Below are 18,474 nucleotides of genomic sequence, written 5' to 3'. Positions count from 1 at the left end.
ATTCCGCTTCCTCTCTCTTGGATTCTCGCCCCCCCCCCCCCCCCCGAAAAAAAATATATTGTTCAGTTAATTGCTCCTGAATAGGAGGAGGAAGCTTAAAAATTGGCAAAGCACACAGAGCTTTCAATGATACCGTTTATTATATTGTGCTTAAGTCAAGATTAAGTGGTCAAGTGATCTTCAAAACAATTCACATTGATCGTAAGTCTTGGACCGGCGGTCAAACACTGATATTGAGGGATGTAGCATGACTTCGAGCCATTTTTCGAAGAAAGAACTTTGAATTTTCAAAAAAAAATTGATTAAATTGCGCCGGTTATAGCTGTAGCTAGCAAAAAAACAAAAGACTCCAAGGTTAAGTTCTGTTTAAGGAAGTCCATTTAGGTAGTCCATCGGGGTAGTCCATTGACAAGGGGTCAGTGTTTTTATCATCACCCGTGATTTATCACCTAAAGCAATTCTGCTGTATGTGTGATGACGGTCGAGTATTAGCTTGCTTTTAATATCCTATTGCCATGTTCAGTTTCGCATGGCAAAAGCATGTTTATGTCTGGGGGAGTATATGCCGAGGAAATATTAGCTTTTCAGTAGCGCCTACTTAGAGCGCCATGTTAATAGCCCGAGGGGGGTACTACTAGAAAAGTTGAGTGGGGGTGTACGGTCCACTTCCCAAAACCCTTACCCTATTTATGACCAAAATTTGCGATTTTTGCTACCCGATTTATGACCTGGCCAAAAATTTGATACCATATTTATAACCGTTGCTTCTGGCACAGTTGCCCTAAACATACGTTATAAAGGACTTTTGTTGATGGTCTTATTGATGATGATGAAAACGTAGCTTCTTCTAAGAAACATACCCCACTCAAGGCTAGAGTGCTAAAAACATACCCTATTTATAATCATGACCAAACGTTTGAAAAACCATACTGGGGCCGCGCATACATATCTAGCCCATAATAGGGAGTATCCCTCTCCCGGGGGTCAACAGCACGTTAATTTAACAATGGAAAAAACACCATATTGATAGTGATTTAAAAACAAAAATACAAAACAGTGAAAACCATAGTTAGTAGACGAGACCTATATTATTTGCCAGTTTCTATTGAAGTTGATGCCCTTCAGTGGCTGCCTCTGAAGTGTCATTTTAGCCACATCTGCCACGGTTTTCCATCCCTCGGCATCGCTAGCACTGCATACGTTGTTGGTTGGGTTGGCAGGGTCCAGAACAAATGGTGGGCTGCGTGGAAGAAGGCGTACAGTATTTCAGTCCAGTATCATGCCGTAAGCGACACTGACATTATTCATATTACTAAGATTATTTCTGATTACTAAGACCGTGTTTCTTAAGCAATCTCACATAATTTGTTCCTGCTTAACGTTCTCCTTGGTATGTCTTATGTCTGATGATACTGTCTGCATGTGTGGCTGTCTGTGTGTCTACCCCCAGCTGTCTACCTTTGGGTTAAATGAAATTTGTCAGTCGCTGTCTCTCAGACTCTCAAGTGCTGTATTTTTAACTGATTGACTGACTGACTATCTACTTTCTGATTGTTTTCCTATTTACCTGATTGTCTCTGTCTGCCTGTCTGTAAGCCTTTCTGTCTGTCTGTTTTTCTGACTGGGTGGCTGATTGTATATTTTTCTGACTACTTGGCTTTCGCTCCGCCATCCTTTGTCTCACTTACTATCTGTCTGTGGGTGTCTATCGTAACTATCTGATTGTCGAAGAATGGTATAAATGTGGGAATGTGGCTTAATTTCTAAAATCAAAGGAAAAAGGGTCATATCAGCTGATAGCCACAAGATAGAACAGCAGTAGAAGAACTCTAAGTGCTGTTGTACCTTTGTTGCCTTAGCACGCATATTGTGGCTATCAGCTGACCCTTTTCCCTTTGATTTATCTGAATGTCGTTTAGGCTGTCTTGCTTCCCGGGGTTGGCCTCCCATAATAAAGTGAGAAAGTGATTGTCGGAAATTTTGAAAACAACCCCTAAAATTAGTTTTGTGGGTGTGGCCCAAAATCGATTTTCACCCGTAAGAGGAACCAGTCTTAAAACAACTCGTTAATGTTGAGTGACATTTTCACCTTTTTGTTATAGCAAATTTGTACAGGAACAAAAACGAACCTTATCTCCATCCCCATGATTCCTCTCTTAGCGAGAGCCTCACTGTAGTATTTATGCCAAATGACGTGTATGTGGCAATTATCGACCAACTGTTGAAGAACAGCTTTAAAACCGGCCCGAATGTCAAATGATAGTTTTCCAGCCTTCTCCCAACAGGCTATGGTAATGAGCTCCAGTGGATACGAAGATGGTAGTCTAGTTTTACCACTGCTTTTGTCTTTAATGCAGGTTTTGCGCCAGTACTTTACAAGGCGGATTAAGTTTTTCACGCTCGACGGTTGATCCTTGACAAACTCCCTTTGTAAGCTCACGAAATGTGCTGAGTAATAACGCTTGTCTTCCGTTGTACAACGAATCATTTCTTCGTACAGTTGTTCTACAAGGGCAAAACAATACACATTCTAATTAACTTGGCTTGATTCAATGTGGACACACACACAGCTAATTCACATGGTTCAAAAGGTTTTGTATTCCCTGAAACAATGAAATTGCAATCAAATAGACTTCATTATGGACTATAAACTGCAACAAGCTGCAAGGAGGCTGGCCAAAAGGGGACTGTGTCTACATGACTGACAAACAATGGACTCATATTGAGGTTGGGTTAAAGGAAGATTAAAATCCTATTTTACCTCGACTTTGCTCAGTTGTAAATGTCGGCAGCAAGTCAATGTTAAATTCTTGAGATGAATTTAGGTGAAATGTGAATTTCACGGCAAAGCGTGTCTGTCCATCAAAGGTGATTTGGTCTTTATAGGGACTCTGTTTGAGGCATAACTCCAGGCGGTTCTTTGTTTCCGGCAACTTAAGTTTGTGTTCTTCCATGGTTTTCATATTGTTGAGGAAAACGACACAGTCGATGTCTGCTTTTTCCTTGACAGCTGTTCCCTTCCCGACAGAGCCTCCCTGAATTGTGTTGAAAGTACAAGTGATATTTACTAACAAAACAGCACATCTTGGAAAAAAAAAACAAAAAAAAAGGGCTGAATCGATGCCAAAGCAGGATTTAAACCCAGGGCCAATGCATGCAAATCCGGCACCCTAACCACTTGGCCACGCTGCCTCCCCGAAGAAATGTATGAGTTAATAAGTTTTCTCTATCCTGTTGGGGATTTGACTTGACACTACATTATACGAACACAGAAAGTCCAAATAAGCAAAACACCTGGAAAATTATGCTTCCACAATGCAGAAAAATGCATTTCTGAGAGCATAGTTTCTCAAAATTTTGTGGTAAAAACTCAGGATATAGAGACTAACCCTTATGTGTCTGTCGACTGAGTTTGTCCCTGAAAAATATTTAATTTGCAAAATTTAATTGTCCCCTAACCAAACCAATTTTATATTGTGCAATTTGATTTTCATTTGCTTTCTGACATACATATTTTTGAGATTGTTGTTCTTATCGTGTTTGGAACAGTTCCATCGAAATGAAGTAAGAAGTTAGAGTAAACATGACTTTGTCTATTTTCTTGTATTAATTTTATTAATGTACTTCAAATTAAGCACGACATATTTTGAAGACTTAGGTACTTCTTATCGGAAGTGAAATGCTACCTGACGTTCCCCTGGTTACTATGGTACTATAGCAGAGATGGGATTTTAGAAAAATTCACTAGTGGTGATTTGCATCGGCAAGTAAGCTAAACGCAGCACTTAACCAGGTGAAATTTTTTGTCTTAAGCTGAGACATTAATACTGCATTAGCTCTTTGGTCATTTTAAAGTAGTACAATTTTGGAGAACTGCAGTCATGGATTCATTCGATAAAATTTGCCTTGCACAGCATAGAACAGAAAATGGGGCGGGAGGGGGTGGGGTCACATAGTTTTGGTACTTTCACTTGTTTGAAACTAAACTTTGAAATTCCAATTTTAATACCCTCCCCTCGTGGTGCACTAATTTATGAAAGTTTCCTTAAATTAACATTCAATACACAAGGTGGTGACTCTTACCTTAACAAGGCAGTTTATGCTGAGAGATGGCAGATTATGTTGGAGGTATTTGTACAGTTGGTCTACAACCTGGGAAATTGCATTCCTGTTGGCCTCGTCAAGTTGGAGTTCGTTGGTAATGAACTTATTAACAGCAGAGCTATCAGTGAAGTCAACTTTTTCAAAAAACGTTCCTGAAATAATGGAAGTCAAGCACACAGTTGGCCAGCTCGCTTTAGCGCTTTTGGCTGTGTCGTGTGTCTAATGTGTGTTACGTGTTGTGTAATGTACTATACTGCAGGGTACTAAAATCCCCCCCGCGCCCCGCCCCTTGTCCCTCTCTGTCCACCTTCCTGCCTCGTTTCCGTGGGATTGTGGAAAGAAAAGAAAAAGAAAAGAGCAAAAACAACTCGTACAAAAAGCTTTCTATTCACTCACCAAATCCTCAACCACTGGCACAATTTCGTTCTCGTTTGAATAGTGTGGAGTTTGCAGGGTGCCAGTGCATGAACTGTATTTTCTCAAATTCTTAATTTTAGGACTAATTGCTCTTAGGAATATTTTAATTCTGAATTTATCTCATCGAATATAGTAATTGTAAGTAGTAATGTTATTGCAAATAGTAGTGCATTTTTGTCATGAGTGGGAGATTGGGCAACCACTCCCCACGCTTACGACTTAAAATAAAGTTATCTTACCTAACCTTACCTAACATATGACTTTGACCATTTCCAGTATTGATATATGGCATAGTTATGATATATTCATGACAGCTTGAATGCAATGCTTTAAAGGAATTAATTACTCTTTTTCGGTTTTTCGAAGAGAGCGAACAGCTGATTAAAAAAAAACAAGTACTTAAAATGGTCTGGCTCCAATTTAACAAAATCTTCAAACTTAAATGCCTCCTCAGGTGATCTGGAATGAGAGAAAATTCACACAAGTACTTTGTCTATTTCCCGGAATTGTACCTAACGATTTAATGTTTTGCATATATATTAGATTTTTATTCTGTTTATAAAAAAGTGAAACAAAACCATTGTCAAGCCATTAGTAAAGTGCTTCGGTTGATTTTAGTTTATATTTAGCTAGAATGAAAGTTGTGAAGTTGCATTTTCAGCCTACAGAATTATCACTTGGTGTATAGTCTGACTGGATTCGCAAAAACATAGACATAGAATTTTACTTGTCACTGATAACCTTGATACAATTCTGTCCTAGAGCTAGCTTTCCATGAGGCTTATCATAGTTCAAATAACAGCAAATAACTCTCCTGTATGCCTTTTGAGGCCTGGAAGACTAAATTCACCATCTTTTCATTGAATCGTGAATTGTACAATTTAACTAAGAGTGCTTTCAACATGAAATTGGAGTCTAAATCAACACGAATGTACAGATATCAAAACCGTGGCGGAGAGCTAATCTATCGCTTTCTAAAGGCCTGCATGGTCCTAAATGAACTGAACAAGAGCTTCCTACATCGAGAATCAATTGAACCTCAAACAAACTAGGCCACAGTTAGCAGTAAGCAAACACTCAACATGTTGTCATTACGTCAATTATCGCCCGGAAGCCATGCAAATAAATTTCTTCCACACTAGCGAATCACAGACAGTTCTGATAGTTAACTAAGGGCCAAGTCGCACTAGAGGACAAAACTGTTTACTTATGTCAAAAATCCGTCATCACAATGAAAAACCAAGTGCAACCAGTTTGTTCCTCAAAGGACAAAATTTGGTCGCGGACAGACAAACTTCAAAGATGCCGTCGACTACCTCTCAAGCAGGCCAAATTGAGACAAATCTTGGAAAACAATAGTGAGGGTGTTTTGATTTGGAAATGATTTGACAGGTGATATGTAGCAGAGGTTCTATGTGATAGACTTCACGGTAAAATTAATCACATTCTCATTTTGCAAGAACATGAATCCCAGTGCGGGCAACCAATTTTTCCTGTGCGAATTTCCACAATATCCACCAGGATGGATCTATCCTTTGCCAGGCCCTTACATGTTTAATGATCGAGGAAATCCCAGCCCATCTCCTTCAATCACGAGCACTGACTTGTTGCCAGAATCCCTTCAGTTCAGCGAAGACAGCTCAATATGCCGTCATCAACCCCAACTTCTTCGTGCCATACATCTTTGTTAGTCGAGACCAAGAAGGTTCAGGATAGATGGGGTAAAGAGGAGGAAAATCTATTAGTTCAACTGTGGGCTGAAAAGCACGATCAGTTAGAAAGTCGAGAGTCAAGAAAAACATGGGCTTGGATTGCCGAGAAGATTTCGAAAACGCTCGGAACTAACAAGATAGCCGACAAATGCATTCGGAAAATGATGTATATCATAGAACGATACAAGAATGCAAAAGATTGGAACAAAAACCAAACAGGAGGAAGCCTCAGGAAATCCGTCTACTACGATGAGGTTGATAAAATCCTTGGATGCTGCTCACAGTATGGCATGGTGTTTGTTCACAGATTTTGTTCTCAAGTGCGACTGTAGCTTTCCGGACAAATTTTTTGTAACTGGTCGATTTCAAGTCGGATTTGTCCAGAACAAATCTGAAATTGCCCTCTAGTGCGACTTCGCCCTAAGCCGAGAATATGGAACACCAGAACTGTCTTACGATATTTTTTTTTATTATATTGGGTGGTTATGTCATTATATTTAGTACTTATGTTATTATATTTGGTGATTAACTCATTATACTTGGTGCTTATTCCATTATACTCGGTGCTTATGTCTTTATATGCGATGCTGTCTTCATTATATTTGGTGCGTATTCCATTATATTCAGTGCTTCCCTCGTTATATTCGGTGCTTTCTTCGTTGTATTAGGTGCCTTTTTCATTATATTCAGTGCTGTTTTTATTATATTTGGTGCTTTCTTCGTTATAGTTGGTTCTAACTTTGTTTGGTGTTTTCTTCATTATTACAGGTGCTAACACTATTATATTCAGTGCTCTCTTCCTTATATTCGGTGCAAAGCCCATTATATTCGGTACTTCCTTGTTCGGTGATTACTTCATTATATTTGGTGCATACTTCATTTCATTCAGTGCTTTCTTCGATATGATCGTCACCAGTCTTCGCAAGGGGCCGTACAATTTGGAGGTAGTCTAGGGAAAGCTGGGAAAAACAGGTGTCACGAAAACTCAGACCCCGAAACCTCAGACCCCTCGAAATTAAAAACTCAATTGTTATCACCTGAATTGCTCTATGGCCACAATGGGGCGAGATGTTTATCTTCTCCGGTTTATGTTGTCGCTTCAATCAAACAGTGAAAAACAAATATTTAACTTCTCAGGTTTATCGCTATCATGTCGGTCAAACAGTGAAGAACTAACAAGGTTTAGAACAGCAGCCGACACTGTTTTTCAAAACAGACCTTTTTTATGTAATCGTATGCAGCAAAAAAATGTGTTGTTCTCTGAAACACACTCATTTGATCACAATCTGCTTTTTGACTTTATGTGCGTTGTGTGACTGTCAGCTCGTAAAAAGCATGTGAAAGTCGAACCGATTGAACCGCCATGTCTGGTCGAAATGTGAGTGAACGAAAATTGAAAACTGGCGCGAAGGCCCTGCCACGAGGCAGATTTAATAATTCACTAATCCAGGCAGTATCATGAAAAGAAAAAAAAATAGAAGTGTTTGGTTTGAAACTTACTGTTTCCTGTAAGAAATATTCCCGTTATAAGTTGGAACGCAAACATGGCTATCTCTATGTACTCCTTTTTTTTTTTTCTAAATTTCGTTAATTTCTACGGGTTACATGCCAACAGTCATGCAACGCACATAAAGTCAAAAAGCAGATTGCGATCAAACGAGTACGTTTCAGAGAACAACACATTTTTTGCTGCATACGATTGCATAAAAAAGGTCTGTTTTGAAAAACAGTGTCGGCTGCTGTTCTAAACCTTGTTAGTTCCTCACTGTTTGACCGACGCGACAGCGATAAACCTGAGAAGTTAAATATTTGTTTTTCGGTTTGATCGACGCGACAACATAAACCGGAGAAGATAAACATCTCACCCCATTGTGGCCATAGAGCAATTCAGGTAATAACGATTGAGTTTTTAATATCAAGGGGTCTGAGGTTTCGGGGTCTGAGTTTTCGTGACACCCGTTTTTCCCGGCTTTCCCTAGACTACCTCCAAATTGTACGGCCCCTTGCGAAGACTGGTGACAATCATATCGAAGAAAGCACCGAATGAAATGAAGTATGCACCGAATATAATGAAGTAATCATCGAACAAGGAAGTACCGAATATAATGGCCTTTGCACCGAATATAAGGAAGAGAGCACTGAATATAATAATGTTAGCACCCGTAATAATGAAGAAAACACCAAACAAAGTTAGAACCGACTATAACGAAGAAAGCACCGAATATAATGAAAACAGCGCCGCATATAAAGACATAAGCACCGAGTATAATGGAATAAGCATCGAGTATAATGAGTTAATCACCGAATATAATAACATAAGTACTACATATAATGACATAACCACCCAATATAATAAAAAAGAGTATCATAAGACAGTTCTGGCGTTCCATACGAGAACGCCTAAAATTGATAAAACAAGGACATTCTACTCACGATCAGCGCTTGAACTCATGTTCTTCTGTCTACTCGTGGCCATGTTTTGCTCGCAAATAGCAATGTCCCGGATGTACGTCAATTTTGTCGAGCGCGGAATGGGACACCGCGGAAATACATTTTTTGACGTCACAGTAATTGGTCAGTGGTCATCACCATCAGGCTATGCTGTCCTTCGATCGATCGAGAATCGATCAGTTCTCTGAGAGCGGTAGTTTGCTTCGTTTTAAGGTGGAAAATATCCTTGATACTTCTCGTTATTGGTGAGTTTGACGTCCTTAAATGGGTGTTTAATACTCAAACAATGTTCGTAATGAATAGCGGTACAGGGGAGGCATTCTGTGTGGAGTAATGTGTAGTTTGCTGACTCGAGCCAGCTCGAGCGGACGAAGCGTGGATCGTGTTACTTCAGCCGCCCTCGCCTCAGAATTGTAAAAAACAACAATGGGTATCCAGCAAAGCAGAAGATTGGTCCTGTATGCAGCTTTTGCAAGGATTTTGAAGACTTGTTAGATTTAAAGTGTAATTTGCACGAAATGGGTAAGATACATGCAGGTCGGGACCGTTTTATTCGCACTCACTTTGCGCCGACATGTGGTGCTTGTCCATTTAAAGTGCACCTAAGCCCAAAAATTCTTTTTTTGCGAAAACGAATCTACTTGTTAGTCGAAATAGTTCTGCGAAAATATTTTTGGATTCCGTTAAATCCTCGGTTTTTTGTGCCTCGACGAAATCTCGAAAATAGCTCCAAAACACCGCCATTTTGTTTCACGACCGAGTTTGAGGAGAATGGGTCCAGCGGCTCTTGTGACGTCTACCCAGGAAGGTTGGATATCTAACGTCCTCTCATTTCCTTCAGAATGGTGCAATACACATTCGAAAAGTGTGCAGAAACGCCTTCCAGAGGTGCTATCGGCTGTTGCAGCAATATACTGTACAATTTTCTAACGATCGGCTAATGGTACAATAAAGACGTACAATGGTTGATTTTGTCGAACCAAAACAAGCAAACTGAATCTGTGAGAACCATTGAAGAACTCTCGCTGGAATTTGTTCCACAGACTTTCGAATGCTACTTTCATAAATTTTCTGCTTAAAGCTAACCAGCAATTTGTAGAAATACTACTGACAACCTATATCTTCCAATCCCACAGTATTTATAACATAACCAGCAAAGTTGTGTGATCCGATCATGATCAAGAAGTGTTATACTGATATGTAAATAGGTCGCAACTGTACGCCGCTAACCAACACATTTCTCTTTCGATTTAGATAAAAGTCAAAGATTAATCCTTTAGAATTACATGATAAGAAAATTATTAGACTCACAGAGTTTTTCGAAGGTTTGGAAATCAGCAGTGCAAGAAAGATTCTGTGCAATAGCGTCGAAAATATGACCGCGTAACATCTGCGGACTGCTTAGGGAACACGTCCTTTTCGCTTATCCAACGAATTTCACTACGAACTTTGAGAACAATTTACATTGGTTATTTGGAGTTACAACTTAAAACGTGTGACAATGTTCAATCCGCAATTGTATGAAATGTTTCCTTCCGCCTTGCTTCCCGCAGCTTCAGAAATACAGGTCCAAACAGTACGATTTTCAATCGATCAAAGCCATTGTTTTGGAGGTCATCAAGTCTTGAAAACTGCAACACGTACGTCGCTCTTATAAACATGAAGCATTCAACAGAAAGTAAAACACAAACTGGATTTAACAGAACAATCATACCTTGACAAAATACATTCTAGCTAAGGACAAATGTAAACGGGCTATAAACATGCATGGGAATCTTACGTTTAGTTGACGAAATTACCATCCAAAGCAGTCCTTGAGTTTTCTTTCCAGCTTTTCATTTGCCTGCTCCTCCACTTCGTACCTAGCTTTCCATTCCTAATATACAAGCAGCTCGTCCGCAAAGAAGGGTTCCCCTTCGTCCCTTGAAATATTGTAAATTGCTCTCAAAGCTCTAAGCAGTGCATTCACAGTTGTTGAACATGCTCGACTGAATTTTATTTCGGAGTCTTCCGAATCGAAACTTAACTCTGACTCCAGTGATGAAAAAGAAATGATTCTGAGACAAAACTCGGACGTTTTAGTCCCAAAATTCATCGGAACGATTAGTTTTGTTTTCCATTTTCTTGAGCAAATACAGAGAGCTGACTGAGGTGCCACTGTGTTTGGTTCCTGGGTAGACGTCATCAGCAACTGCCGCCCCAGACTCCCTAAAATGCGGTTGTGAAACACTTCAAGTGCAACTTTGAAAGGGCATAGAAAATTGAGGATTCAACCAAATTCAAAAATTTCTTCGCCCAAATGCTTCAAATAAAGTCTACATTCATTTTAGCGAAAAAAAACTTTTGGGGTTAGGTGCACTTTAAATTATATTTTGCAATGCATCAAAGAAACTTTGATAAGGATTTGTCTTTAAAGACTGGCTTGTTTGGTGTTTCTGTCACCTTTCTGACTTTCTGTGCCTTTTGGAACAGGTGAAATAATATCTTTGTACCTAGGCCTGCCGTTCGCTGTCAGAATAAAACATTTGTTCATTTCATTCACAAGATATTTCTCTATCATTAAAGATTGTTTAAGCGTACATTTATACAATGGTGGCGTTTGGGAAGGGAGTAGAAATCGAAAATATTGTGATTTGTTGGCTGCAGCGAACGCTGGAAATACTGAAAACATTCAAGACCACTCAATATCTTCGGTTCATTGACAATTTTTCCTTGCTTGAGGTCTTTTTTGTTTACATTGATTACATGTTGATAGTACATGGAAGTTTTCAAGACCATTTCCTTGTACATGTATGCACATGAAACTAAATATTTTAGAATGCCCAAACACCTGTATTTGTTTACACAAAACCACTTCCACTTATGGGATGTGGTCAAGTTTCACTTCTTTTGATGCTGAAAAGACATTCAACATTTCAGAGAGGCAGTAATTAACTTCCATGAAACCCACTAGTTTATCTTGTTTACTCAGTCATTTGAAGCTTTCCGATTTCTATTTCCCTATCTTACATGTGCATTGTATCAACTTATATAAATAATTGACTGTTGTTGTTTTTCCTTTCATTTAATTCAGATGAGCTTTGCTCAATCACTACAACATAATTTTTACATTGTATGTGCTTAATGAATCATACATGCACATACACTGTATCACGTGCTTTGAATCAATATGAAATTAATTATGATACCCTTAGTAATAATATTGTATCATCCTCCCTTCTGTAAGATTCTTACTTAACTTGTAACCACTTTATTACAAGACATTATAGCACCTGATGGCAATAAATTATATATATATCTATATATATAATTATATGTGTTTATTTTTTTTCCTGTGATAAATTGGTTAACAAGTGGGTTTGCTTATGCCACTGTGTCTCTGAATTGGCTTACTGTCGTCTACAAACCATTTGTAATAAATCTTCACCACAACTAACTCAGATACTAGACACAAAAGCATGTATTAAAGAACAGATACATTTCTTACAAATAAAAATTTATTGCATTTAGTTCATCACCTAAGTTCTACAACATTGCTTTTCTCCAGTGAGAAATTTTGTGCAAAGTCTGAAGTTGTAAGTTGCAAAAACAAGTTCCGTCAGTAGTTGCGAATCATTTAAAATCAGGCTTTGATAATGTAAACTGAATGGCAGAAAGCGAGGAAATTAGAAATTGTCTCAAATGCACAAGTGATAAAAGAGGTAAACTTGACTGAAATCTATAGACTCCTGTTTTTTTAGGTTTAGGGTTATGGTTAGGCCTAAGGGACAAGGTGGAAGGTGCGGTGGCCTTGTGGTTAGTACACTCAGCAATGGATTGAGTGGTCCGTGGTTGAGCCCTGGTCAAGGACATTGTGTTGTGTTTTTGGGCAAGACACTTTTACTCTCACGGTGCCTCTCTCCACAAAGGTGTACATATGGGTACTGGTGAATTTAATGCTGGGGATAACCCTGTGATCGACTAGCATCCTATCCAGGGGGTAGTAGAAATACTCCTAGTCGCTTCATGCCACCGAAACTGAGATAAGCCTGGCCTGATGGGCCACTTGGCTCGTATGCAGACTTTACCTTTTACTTAGGGACAAGGTACTGCATCAAGTTGGGGGGAGGGACAGGGGAGTCAGAACCTCCCACTTCCCATACCCCTATCTCTTGACTCCCGCCCTTGTTTGTCCTGCTCCTGTCCCCTGTAAATTAAGAGCCTCAAAACACATCCTAGTCATTTAGCTGCACAGTCCTTAGGCATTTCCTTTTTCTTTTTTGCTTCGTTTTCTGCCTTGCTTCTCTTACCCACGTCTTTCAAGTGAATGACCTATGACGTAACCACTGTCAAAGGGTTTTTTATTTTGAGCCTCGTTTTGAGCCCAAGGGTGAATTTTTCTTTGCCCGTCGGCCTAGAAGTCTCTAAAGACACTAAATGAAAGTCAAATAACATTATCAGTTCTTGTTTTTGAAAGTATTTGAAGCCTTAATGAATGACAAAAATTAGCATTTTGCATTTCTCTCCGGATTCCTGCCCTCTTAGCACACCCGCTTCCCGCCCTTTTCTCTCCCGCTTCCTGCCCGCTATTCTCCCGGGCTCCTGCCTGCGGCCTCTCCCCACCATCAACAGATGGCTAAATGTCCAGGAGAGGAGTTGCCATATGGAGAGCATTGGTCAGTATTCTCATCCATTTGTGTCGCTTGCTCGACCACTGACATTCAGCCATAATATTTCCGCTTGGATTCCGTCAAACCGTCGCTTTCGCTTTTCTACTGAATACTGTTTCACGATTGACAACGTTTTAACTTTACCCGGTAGGGTAAACTACTACCTTATCTCCTGACGGAGCAATTTTAAATTCTAAAATTGATTGAGCCCGCATTTTTTTTTGTAGAGTAGTTGCTAAGTAACGTGACGTGTCGTCATGACGACAAGCTGTCATGACAACGTACGTAGTGCTGGTGCTCTTGGGGTTTTCGTTTACGGATCTGATTGCTATGGTGGATGGATTGTTCTGTTGTTTTCTTATGTCTACATTGAATCTATTTACAGGCTTTTGAGTATTCGCTGGAAATAATGAAAGTTCGAGTCTCTAAGCAGGATTCGAAGGTAAGCACATAGTTTAAATTTGTTGAACGAGTACCGCACGCCAGAAAGTAAAAATTGCGATTCCGCAATGCTGCAAAATGCCGACTATTTTGTCTATCTGCCTGCTAACGAGAAAAGAAAGCTCTCTAGTTTTATTGTAAGAGAGAATGAAGAGTAAGAGATTTATTATTACCAACGTAATCTATCTCAAGTTATTTTTAGATCAATCCCGATTTTCAGAGGGTTTTTAAATAGCCAATCCTGAGACACTGATTTTCCACACGTGAACAGGCCAAATGGCTTTATTACGATAACTGCAGAAATTCTCGCGCGCTCATTGGTTAATTTTCAATGTCAACAAGCGGACAGACACATGAATTTATAATTTATGTGATGCGTCAACGAGCGAGAGCGGACGTTTTGACAATTTGTTATTGTAAAAGACAAATTAACGTCAATTTTTCATGCGTCTATCCTGTTATCACTCAAGAATTGACAGTGGGGACACTACATTTGCTGAGCTTACAGATACCCATCAATAAGATGAGGGATTGCTTCAGTTACAGACACAAGCAAATTCTGATGCAAAAACAGGTCTAATCATTTTTTTTTACGATAACTGCAGAAATTCTCGCGCGTTTATTGACTGATTTTTATTGTCACTAAGCGGAGAGACAGAAATTTATAATTTATGTGATGCGTCAACGAGTGAGAGCGGTCAATTTGTTAAATCGCGCAGTGTTATTGTCCACGAAATTATCTTCGCAACGCGCGTGGTAAAATTAGAACTGGTTACTATTGGTTACTACAGGGGTAACCTTGGGAACAATGCCTTTATGTGGGATTAATTCTCGTACCCTTCATCTTCTCTTGTAATTTTGGAACATCAATTTTCTCTGTTTACTGCAACAGTTTGGTTATCAGTGAAGACATTATCCATTAGATCATCAGATCCTTTATTCTCCTAACCTGGCTGCTGGAATTTGTATTGAATACACTTAAGAGAAATTTGAACCGTATCTGGTAGATCATGAGCATCATCGGTGATAAAGGGGATGGAAATCCGCTGTGTTTCCAACAGGAAGTTCTAGAGTACAAGCATGGCATGGTTTCAAGTCAGTATCTTTTTCTCGTGTTGGCAGGTTGAACCCTCTGTTTTATCTCAGCTGGTCGTGGACATGTATGAGTGCTGGAAAACTGGACAAAAATATGAGCCTTATGTTAAGGTATGCTAGAGCTTTCAACCATAGTTAATAGAGAGAAATGGTTAGGAAGGCCGGTAAACATCAAAGAAGCAAACAAACAGTCTAAGATTTGTGTTGGAAGGTCCTTGACCCTGTACATCTTGTTTTATGCTTTTACTCTGCATGAATTACATAATCGCATTTCTTCTATTGGTTAGTTCTATGAGCGCACGTAACCACCTTTTGTATTTTGCCAGGTTTTGTGCAGGGTTAACCCCCAAAATAACAAACAAAAACATACAACAAAGAACTTTGCCAGGTTTCCTAACCATTTCCCTCTATTCACCATGTTTCAACGTAAAAGAAATCATTGTCATTTTATCTTGCTTTCAGTTCTTGCTTACTTTCGTGATTACAAAGAGAAAGAAGAGTAAATTGTCCTTTTTTTTTATCGATGACGTTGAAGCTTCTGCTCACCTTTTTTCAGCGGGTTGTGCAAGTTCCAATTTTTGTTTTGCACCTGTTTTTTTAGGTGACTGAAAGTTTGCTGACGCAGGCCTTTGACATGCTAGTGACTTCTAAAGTGAGTTGTTTCTTTTTTGAAAAAATAACTTTAACGGGTACTTATCAGTCATGCGGACACTGAAATACCATGACACGTTTTCAACGAGAATATACACAGACATCAACTAAGGGATATCTTCTTGATTTAGCTCCAAATTCTCACAACTAACTTTGAAGGAAATGTATGACAATCAATGGGGAGATTTGACATGTTGAACTTAAGGGTGTTTGCAAAGGGAAAGGACCCTGTAAAGAACTTCTTTGTCAAGCCAACAGCGAACGTACCCCAACTTCTCAGACTATGATGAATTCATGAATGTTTTAACGGTGTCACATCTCCTTATGTATTCTCTTATTGTTACGTTTTGCGTTATTTCTTAACAATGCAAGTGGGCTTCAACTTTATTTTTCGCCTCTTTAGCTCGATACATCATGTTATGTCATTGCTTGTTTATATGCCTACTTAGCTTTGATACATAAGTTGTCCACTTGTTTTAATCTAACAGTCATGACTATGACTGAACTAGAGCCAGAATATTGTAACAATCTTTTCGCATTTTTGATAAACCAAACTTTGGTTTTCAACAATGTTAATAACCCTCGGACTCGTCTTGTTTATGTTACAAGCTCGATATATAAATGACCTACGGATAACAAAACAGGGCAGTGAAATCAGAATTGCCGATGTTTACAGACGATCCTTTTTCCAAGTTGAGGGGCTCATAGCCACATTGATCTTACAGCAGTAGTAGTTTGATTGTAATCGCTTCAACCCTGTGGAAAACAGCATCTTTCTCACGTTATAATTCTGGAATACCTACTTTATTGATTGTAGTCCGCGTCAGGAGAGTCACTTGAATTCGTGCAGGAAAATCCAGAGTCGCCTTCCTCTTTGCTGGATCAGGCTTTGAAATATTGCCAACAACACGTCAAACCACAGGTAATGTACTCGTATTGCTATTTTAAAATGTTACTTTGCATTGAAGATAAAGAAGATTTTCCAGTTCTGGGTACAAACTGGAGTCATGTAGCAGCTCTCGTAAGGTCTCACATGAGTGGTTCGGTACTCTTTAAGAGAACAATAGATCAGAACAAACAACAGGTACAATGCCCCGTGCCCCAAAACAATACCTGCTATACACTAAGATGGCAAATAGAATTACAAGTTCAATTGAATTGATACACTGCTGACAAACTGTAGTTTGTTGAGGGAAGGCGTCAGCACCTTTTTCTCTAAAGAATGCAGTTACGTCTGGCCAATCACAAGGCATTAATGGGTCACTACCCCACAATAGAAGGTTATCCATCAAAATGTTTTTATCTGGGTCATTCCGATTTTGAAATGGAGGTCTCTAAAACAGGGACGTAAAACAAGCAGACTTGGTCTAAAGTGTTAGCTAACACCGCATAGAAAAGAAGTTGGACTGAGAAAGCTTAAGCCACACACGAGCAAAGCCTACATAATGATTGCCCACTGTATGCAGTAAAATCCTTAGATTGTAAGTTACAAGAAATAAATTTTTGTATATGTTACTTACAATGAATCTTGTCCAGTACAGGTGCATGAAATGCGCACTGATGATTTGTTGATGGAATCCGAAATAATTCTGAGGCGACTAACCCGCCTATCTTCTTCAATGTTAGAATGGAATACTCGATCATCTCACTGGGTATCCACTAACTTTAACATTTCTCTTTATTACTAGACCTCTTCATCCAACACCTCAGTTTCGCATCAGCCGAAAGGATCATCGGGAACCGACACAGGCGCCGATATAACTTCGGGCTCCGACACTGAAGCTGTTCCGTCGGCATTAGAACAAACCTTATCACCTCCAATAATTAAAAACAGAGAAAATAATACTTCGGTAACACCAGCAAACGAAGCGCCAACGAAAACACCTGACGCCATTCCCCGAGATTTAATCACAGATTCGCTCTCTAAAGGAGAATCCACGGATAAAACACCGAGTCCCATCGCAGACGTTCAGATGGTAGCCGGAGTGTTGCCTTCGTCCGAGGTTCCGATGTCGGAGGAAGTGGCTTCCGACTCGAATATAGTGACTCTTGAAAGTAAAAACATAACACCCGCTGAAAAAGAATTAAAACCAGCCCCCGTTGAGGGTGCTATCCCACAGGAGCCAAGCGCCGCTGTGCCAGGGCCCCCCAGCACTATTGCTCTGACCACGGAGGCTGAAAAGCCACTCGCTAGTGTCACTCCTGGGGGTACAGTTCTTACTGATGGTAGTGAACCTTCCGGTAGTACGTTGTAAATTCTTTGGCCGGCATTGCAAACTGCCTCGCAAACAACTACTATAACAGAAAAACCCTGCATTCATGAGTAAAAACATCACAGAAATGAGTGATTCTCTATCGAGGGGAAAGGAGAACAAAAGGCAAATACTTTGAAAAGTAAAAACTTATCAGCTTTTCATCCCAGGGATACAACTCAGTAGCCACACGTTTTCCTCCAGGGAGGTCCCTGTACTCAACGAATGTGGCTACCGTTATCTTATTAATATTAGAGTCCAAACCTTCTTCTGGCTTACAGCAAACACGAATTGTCTAAACGCTGTAATGAAAGTGGCAAAGTCACTTCTGAAATGTCGAAATCCACAAAACACTTATCATTTCACTTTGGGAATATTGGGTCTGGCACTTTTTATGTACAAAAACAGTTGAATTCGAATTCAAAAGTCAACAGAAGTAATGAAACAATCATTCAAGCCAACTGCAAACACAAAATAAACAAAGATCACAGTTATTGTTGATTAGGCTGTACGATAGCAGCCTGTTATGGGTCCAACATTGAAGGCCAACCTGCTGGGAATGCTTGACAGAAATATCCTTCGTTTCCTTCAGTCTCACCCGCGAAAAGTGCTGACTGAAAGATTACTAGAGCAGCATAGCTCATTTCAATAGCTGGATACTTCTACGTGTAATATGTAATTCTACGTGTAATTCCTCTCCCT

General features: G+C 39.6%; 2 protein-coding genes and 1 pseudogene across 3 annotated transcripts; 2 read left to right on the top strand and 1 right to left on the bottom strand.

Moving 5' to 3' along the window:
• Positions 1–121: 121 nt before the first annotated feature.
• LOC149096995 (2'-5'-oligoadenylate synthase 1-like) lies at positions 122–8,758 on the bottom strand. Its single transcript, XM_089279124.1, has 5 exons — positions 8,667–8,758; positions 4,084–4,256; positions 2,762–3,035; positions 2,130–2,505; positions 122–1,240 (listed from the first exon to the last, which is right to left on the bottom strand). The coding sequence occupies exons 1-5, from the start codon at positions 8,707–8,709 to the stop codon at positions 1,084–1,086; spliced, it is 1,023 nt and encodes a 340-aa protein (XP_089135250.1). The 5' UTR covers positions 8,710–8,758; the 3' UTR covers positions 122–1,083.
• LOC149096996 (uncharacterized) lies at positions 5,952–6,565 on the top strand (annotated as a pseudogene).
• A 65-nt stretch (positions 8,759–8,823) lies between the features above and the next one.
• LOC149096994 (uncharacterized) lies at positions 8,824–18,271 on the top strand. 2 transcript variants are annotated; one of them, XM_089279139.1, is made up of 6 exons: positions 8,824–8,929; positions 13,719–13,775; positions 14,897–14,980; positions 15,471–15,521; positions 16,338–16,442; positions 17,209–18,271. In XM_089279139.1, the coding sequence occupies exons 2-6, from the start codon at positions 13,743–13,745 to the stop codon at positions 17,773–17,775; spliced, it is 840 nt and encodes a 279-aa protein (XP_089135265.1). In that variant the 5' UTR covers positions 8,824–8,929; positions 13,719–13,742; the 3' UTR covers positions 17,776–18,271. The 2 variants fall into 2 exon arrangements, with proteins under 2 accessions (XP_089135265.1, XP_089135264.1); XM_089279138.1 differs by having other exon boundaries at positions 8,824–9,206.
• The last annotated feature ends 203 nt before the right edge of the window (positions 18,272–18,474 follow it).

The sequence above is a fragment of the Orbicella faveolata genome, unplaced genomic scaffold, assembly GCF_042242905.1.
Source record: "Orbicella faveolata isolate gen_17 unplaced genomic scaffold, um_ofav_v1 contig_47, whole genome shotgun sequence".
Taxonomy (NCBI): domain Eukaryota; kingdom Metazoa; phylum Cnidaria; class Anthozoa; order Scleractinia; family Merulinidae; genus Orbicella; species Orbicella faveolata.
Note: the sequence above shows the minus strand (reverse complement) of the source record. Positions and strands in the feature narration are given on the sequence as shown.

What these genes read in the sequence shown, in the direction of transcription:
- LOC149096995 (XM_089279124.1), bottom strand. Translation starts at nt 8,709, where the DNA reads ATGGCCACGAGTAGACAGAAGAACATGAGTTCAAGCGCTGATC. An exon ending in GCATAAACTGCCTTGTTAAG is followed by an intron (nt 3,036 to 4,083) that starts GTAAGAGTCACC and finishes AACACAATTCAG; the next exon opens with GGAGGCTCTGTCGGGAAGGG. An exon ending in ATCATGGGGATGGAGATAAG is followed by an intron (nt 1,241 to 2,129) that starts GTTCGTTTTTGT and finishes TCTTCCACGCAG; the next exon opens with CCCACCATTTGTTCTGGACC.
- LOC149096994 (XM_089279139.1), top strand. Translation starts at nt 13,743, where the DNA reads ATGAAAGTTCGAGTCTCTAAGCAGGATTCGAAG. An exon ending in TCTCTAAGCAGGATTCGAAG is followed by an intron (nt 13,776 to 14,896) that starts GTAAGCACATAG and finishes TCGTGTTGGCAG; the next exon opens with GTTGAACCCTCTGTTTTATC. An exon ending in AACAACACGTCAAACCACAG is followed by an intron (nt 16,443 to 17,208) that starts GTAATGTACTCG and finishes CTTTATTACTAG; the next exon opens with ACCTCTTCATCCAACACCTC.